Source organism: Heloderma suspectum, chromosome 6 (assembly GCF_057233095.1).
Source record: "Heloderma suspectum isolate Gila_16-S chromosome 6, 16-S_ref, whole genome shotgun sequence".
In the NCBI taxonomy this organism is placed as follows: domain Eukaryota; kingdom Metazoa; phylum Chordata; class Lepidosauria; order Squamata; family Helodermatidae; genus Heloderma; species Heloderma suspectum.
The window spans coordinates 88,737,770-88,743,823 of record NC_139463.1 but is presented as its reverse complement, the minus strand read 5'-3'; the positions used below and the strand labels follow the sequence as shown (position 1 = coordinate 88,743,823).

The window sequence follows — 6,054 nt, the reverse complement described above, 5'->3', positions numbered from 1 at the left end:
ATTTTTCATAAGCTGCTGATTTTTTAACATCCAACAGGTGTCAGTAATACTCCTTCTTTACTAAATTTCACTAAATCAGCCCACAAGTTGATCTTATTCCAGCCTATTCCAGGCTTTCTGTCAAAGATTTATTTTGACTTTGTCGCTTTCTCAAGGTCATGCAGAAGATAGAAGCAACTGGACATAGCTTTCAGCCATATAAATTCAAACATTAAACCCTTCAAACAATGATTTAAAGAAATAGGAAGTTAATTAGACTGTAATAGTTATTAAAAAATACAAACAGTTTTAGTACTCTTTCTTTTTTCTTCTTTTGAAAGGACCTCTTGAGCTAAATTCACTTTGTAAAAGTCTGCAACTCCTTGATTTTAATTCAGGTTAGATTTCTACAACTGCCATACTTCTGCTTTTTTCTGTGTAAGGGGTGCTTGCTGGTAGCTTAAATTTCCAAATGGTATCTAAGACTGGAGCACGCCCATCCTCTTAATTAATTAAGAGTTTCAAAACAGCATTTCAGTAGGTGTTTATCTCCTGCATCTGACCTTAGTTTTCAGCCCCTTTGCATCCTCCACAAAGGCAGCTGTTCTTCTAAGATTTCATCCAGATGGTACTGCAGGCTTCCCCTTTATTTTCCAGGGGGAAAAAAAGGTTTCTCAACCTTTTCACAGCTGTTTGAAAGAAGCGACTTGCAGAGCCCCGCAAGTCACTGCCAGGATGACATGGCTCCTTACCGGAAGTCTCGACAGTCATGAAACCATAATGATCAAAACATCTTTTTCTCAGTGCTGTCCATTCTCCACTGATGTTTCTGATTAGGTGCTGCCCATTTCTGTGTGTAATGACAACTGCCATCCTGGCCACATCAGGAAAAAGAAGGAAGGGGAGCCATTTTGCTGCTATGATTGTGCCCCGTGTCCTCAAGGGGAAATTTCTAATCAGACCGGTAGGAATCATGGTTCTTCATAGATGTCAAACATACTGCATCTCATACCATATCCAGCAAAACCAGTGTAATAAAAATGTACATGGCCTTTGGTCTGGAAGGAGTAAGAAAATGTTACTAATCCTTGAATATCTGACTATAGGAAGAGGTCTTGTTATGCAAGAATGCAGACATCTCTTTTACATTCAGGCCTAGGTATGCTTGAATATCTGGCTATAGGAAGAGGTCTTGTTATGCAAGAATGCAGACCTTTCTTTTACATTCAGGCCTAGGTATGCTTGGTCACACATTTTGACACTAGTCTAAACATTGGATTGATGGTTTCTTTCAGTTGGAAATGTGCTTCATACATAAAGAAAAGAAGGAAGATATATACAGCCAGCTACTGACAAAGAACACAGTGCTGTGTCATCAAGTAACAGTGCAGACTCTTTGGGAGTCCAGTAATTCAATGTTTCTTGCATAATACAAAATAAAAAGAAACCACTCCATATGCAAAGCTAGGAGCCAGGGGGAAGGATTATAGTGTCCATGTAAAACTTTGCTATATAGACGTATAGATGGATAGACAACAGGCAGAAAGACAAATCATCACCTTTACCTTCCAATTCCCTGGATGTTTGAGTTTGACCCAAAATGAGATAGCCTTAATTCTGGTGTTAACCTGGCAAGATTAATGGGGCCAGAATGACCAGACATATTCCTTAATAGTAAGAGGCAAAGTTTCCAAGCACACCTTTCTGTCAAGGAATTTGAACAACAATACCCCAGGAGGGCTTGGAGATGGTTAGAGAAGATGACTCATCCTTATTCGCCCCTTCAGCAAGGCGGGGGCAAGCTAGGTGTGAGTGGGAAACAGCAGAAGAACTTCGGGAAAACAAAAGATTAGGGATGGACGAAAGGGACTTACCTGGTCCCTCAGCTTGCTTTGTGGTGGGGTGGAGGCGCTTCGGTTCAGGCGAGGGGGGGAGGCGCCCTGACTCGCCTGGCCGAAATTCAGGCTGGGGGGGAGGCGCCCCATTCCTCGCTGCCGAAATTCAGGCCGGGGAGGAGCGCCCCGTCTACCCGGCCGCGAAAAAAAAAGTAAAGTAAAAAAAACACACACACCCATGGTAAGCTACGTAACGATTTACGTATCATGGCTAGATTTCCAAAGTCAGCTGTGATAGGCTATCTAAGTCGTCACGTAGCCTATCATGAGTGACTTTGGGGAAAAAAAAAGCGCGTACGCTTTTTTTGGGGGGGAAAAAAAGCGCGTACGCAAATGGTGGCGCCCATGGGGCGCCACCATTTGCGTTCCTTAGTTTGGCACGTCTAGTCTACGTAAAGATGTACGTAGACTACGGCGAAAATAAGGGAACGCTATTTGCGTTGCCCTTATTTTCGCCGTAGTCTACGTACATCTTTATGTAGACTAGACGTGCCAAACTAAGGAACGCAAATGGCGGCACCCCATGGGCGCCGCCATTTGCGTACGTGCTTTTTTTTTTCCAAAGTCACCCGCGATAGGCTACGTGACAATTTATGTAGCCTGTCACAGCTGACTTTGGAAATCTAGCCGTGATAGGCTATGTAAATCATTACGTAGCCTATCATGGCTGTGTTTTGTTTTGTTTTATACTTTCCTTTTTTATTTTGCAATGGTGGTGGCAGCAGCCGGTCAGAAGACCGGCCGCCACCCCCGCCCCCGCCGAACCACCGCTGGGACCCGCCACCAAGAGGGACATTCGCACGAGGTAAGTCCCATCCCGGGGGGAGCAGGGGGCCGGCGGGGAATTTCACCACCAATTTCAGGGGGCCGAATGTGTTGGCATTCGGTCTCCCAGAGATTCATGGAGAAATTCTCTGCCATCCCTACAAAGATACAGAATGGGAATGAGAGTGAAGTGACCTATAAACTCTGAAGCACTGGGGGATAGTATCTCCCTCTCTGGAGATCTGATGTGGGAAAGGCAGGGCTGCTATTGGAGTGTTTTCTTTCACCTCTATTCAGTCTATGTATTTGTAAATTACATTCAACTATTTCAAAATGCCATAAGCCTCCCATGCCATAAGCCTCCACCTTCTAAAAGAAATCAAACCCAGGTAAGCACAACACCCAAAACCAGCAGTACCATCAGGCTCAGTAGGACTCCTGCCTCAGTTGGCAGGTTGGAAAGGGTGGTGAAATGAACATCCCTACCCCACACACACACTGCCTTCCCACCTCAGCTTCCAGCCACCACTGCCATCCTGCTTTGCAGTTGAGTTCCTGCTCATGTTTGCTGGGGATTGCATTTTTGGAGGGTTCAAAATGATGGGAGCCTCCTGCTGTGTCTGGCACTCTAGAATCTAGCAGGAGTGAAGATTCTACAATAGGATGCTGCTGCTGGAACCAAGTAAGCTGAGCGGGAAGGGGAGAAGGATGTCATGAGTGATTGTTGGGAAAAACAGGGGCAGGGGCAGGGGTGGGGGATAGTCTTTGCTTGCCTACATCAGGCAGTGGCATTGCAGTTGGAGAGAGAGAGAGAGAGGACTGCTTCACACAGGGCTTTTATCCTGCTATTGCGATTGCTCCTTCACACAAGCTTGCAGGCTCTTTACATGACACCATGATCATCCAAGGCGTTTCCTGCAATAAAGGCCATTTGTTCTGTTTTTAAATAGATCACAGGTAATGAGCTATCAAATTACCCTGTTGTGTTCTGCTTGAGTTCCCTCTGTAAAAAAAGAAGATATGGCAAGAAAAGGAGTGAGATCAATTAAAGATAATGGAAGACTCAGATATGGGGAGAAGGAGAGGAAAGGGGTGGGGAGAAGGAAGCATGTGAAAAAGGGAGTCGAAGTGATCCAGAATTTAAAATGGAAGCAGAAAGCCCCATTTTAAATGCAGGATTTTACACTGGTAAAGAGATGCCAAGTGAGAGAGAGAGAGAGAGAGAGAGAGAGAGAGAGAGCAACACCAGTTGCTGGGGAACGTGGGGGGGGGGTGCTGTTGCACTCATGTCCTGCTTGTGGACTTCTTATTCGGGCATCTGGTTGGCCATTGTGGGAACAGAATGCTGGAATAGATGGACCCTTGGTCCAATGCAGCATGGCTCTTATGTTCTTAAGTGTGTGTGTGTGTGTGTATGAGAGAGAGAGAGAGAGAGAGAGAGAGGGAAAGTGAGCAGCTTCCCGGTGAGCTTGTGGTTCACAGGTGAGATTTAAACACAGACGTCTTGGCTCAAAGTTCATGCATTACCATAATACATCAGGAAGCACCATGTTCTCTCTCATATCGGAGGCATATTTATTTTATATATATATTTGGTTTCCATACATGGATTAAGGCAGATGTATTTGGGCAATGCTATCTGATAGGGATAGAATATATGAATAATTCAAGATGAGCTATTTTAAAGGCCTCTACCACCTTCTCAGATTGCATCTGCTCTCTATCTCTTATTAAAAAGTACTTCTTTTTCTTTCCAGATATGGATTCCTGTACTGATTGTTCAGAAGATCACTATTCAAACTTAGAGCAGGATCAATGCATTCCCAAGGTTATAAGCTATCTCTCCTATGAGGAACCTTTGGGGATTTCATTGTCTTTCTCTGCTGTTGCTTTTGCTGTGATCACAGCTTTGATACTTGGAAACTTTGTGAAGCACCAGGACACTCCCATAGTCAAAGCCAACAACCGGAGCCTCACCTACATCCTGCTCATCTCCCTCCTTTGCTGCTTCCTCTGCTCCTTGCTGTTCATCGGACAGCCAAACAGGATGACTTGCCTTCTCCGGCAAACAACTTTTGGCATTGTCTTCTCAGTTGCTCTTTCTGCTCTTTTGGCAAAAACCATCACTGTGGTTCTGGCATTCATGGCTACCAAACCAGGATCCAAGATGAGGAAATGGGTAGGGAAAAGGGTGGCAAATTTGATAGTCATTTCCTGCTCCTCTATTCAAACAGGAATTTGCTTGATTTGGCTAAGTACATTTCCTCCATTCCCAGATATGGACATGCATTCACTGACTAGGGAAATTGTAGCAGAATGCAATGAAGGCTCAGTCACCATGTTCTACTCTGTTCTGGGCTACATGGGCATTCTGGCCATTGTCTGCTTCACAGTAGCTTTTCCAGCCAGAAAGTTGCCAGACAGTTTCAATGAGGCCAAATTTATCACATTCAGCATGTTGGTCTTTTGCAGTGTTTGGCTCTCCTTTGTTCCAGCCTATCTGAGTACCAAGGGGAAATACCTGGTGGCCGTCGAGATCTTCTCTATCCTAACTTCCAGTGCTGGCTTACTGGCTTGCATCTTTTTCCCTAAATGCTACATCATAGTGTTCAGGCCCCACCAGAACATCAGGGAGCAAATAACAAGGACAAAAAGCTAACAAAGAATGCCAGAAACCGTTTCCTTTTTCCAAAATGTGTGAATAATTGGTCTGAATTGCTTATGAATAACAAATTGTGGTCCTACTTCACCCCTGAACAGGGCCTATTATATTGAAAAATGTGGGATCTGATCTATGCAAATTAGTTGCATGTTTTGCCTTCTGAGTGTATCAGAATTCCTACCTAGCAACAATCAGCTTGAGGCCATTGCTGGTGACTACAGACCTGTTGTACCTTTGGTCTTTATACTGCACAAGGAGTCGGGTATACATACTCTGACTAAACTCGAAATCTATCTGTATTTGACAGTGATTGGAGACAAAGGCTTGGTTTGCACAAAATGGCTGACTGTGGTTTAAACAACCCATAGTTAATCGGGGCCATACCAGAGCAAGAGAGTGTTGTGCTTTCTATACAGTTGCCACTTCTCCTTTGCAACCAGTTTCTTAAAAAAAATGGAATGCCCCATCCATTAGTTGTTTGATGCAGCCTCAGTAGTAAAAGAGGAGGATTCGCATCAAACTCTAAACCACACCCCATTTTCAAAGGTGACAGTTGCACCGCCCCCTGTTGAGACAGAAAGTCCTGCCCTAGCTGGAAGTCTGCCGTATGTGATCAGTTGACCTGGTCATATGACCTTCATGGTCACTTGACGGGGGTCACGTGACCGCTCTACAAACTTGCCATACCGCCGTGGAAAAATCGGAATTCGTTTTAGAGCCCTAGGGGGTTCGGATGAGGAGACGGTTGAGCAG

At 44.7% G+C, this 6,054-nt stretch overlaps 1 protein-coding gene across 1 annotated transcript; it reads left to right on the top strand.

Annotated features, from left to right (window-relative positions):
- The first annotated feature begins 825 nt into the window (after window positions 1–825).
- LOC146341756 (vomeronasal type-2 receptor 26-like) lies at window positions 826–5,298 on the top strand. The gene is made up of 2 exons (XM_084808405.1): window positions 826–943; window positions 4,397–5,298. Exon 2 carries the CDS (start codon window positions 4,399–4,401, stop codon window positions 5,296–5,298), a length of 900 nt encoding a protein of 299 aa, XP_084664531.1. The 5' UTR covers window positions 826–943; window positions 4,397–4,398.
- Window positions 5,299–6,054: the final 756 nt, after the last annotated feature.

Bases quoted from the DNA above. Each gene is read 5' to 3' on its own strand.
- LOC146341756 (XM_084808405.1), top strand. From the start codon at position 4,399: ATGGATTCCTGTACTGATTGTTCAGAAGATCACTATTCAAACTTAGAG.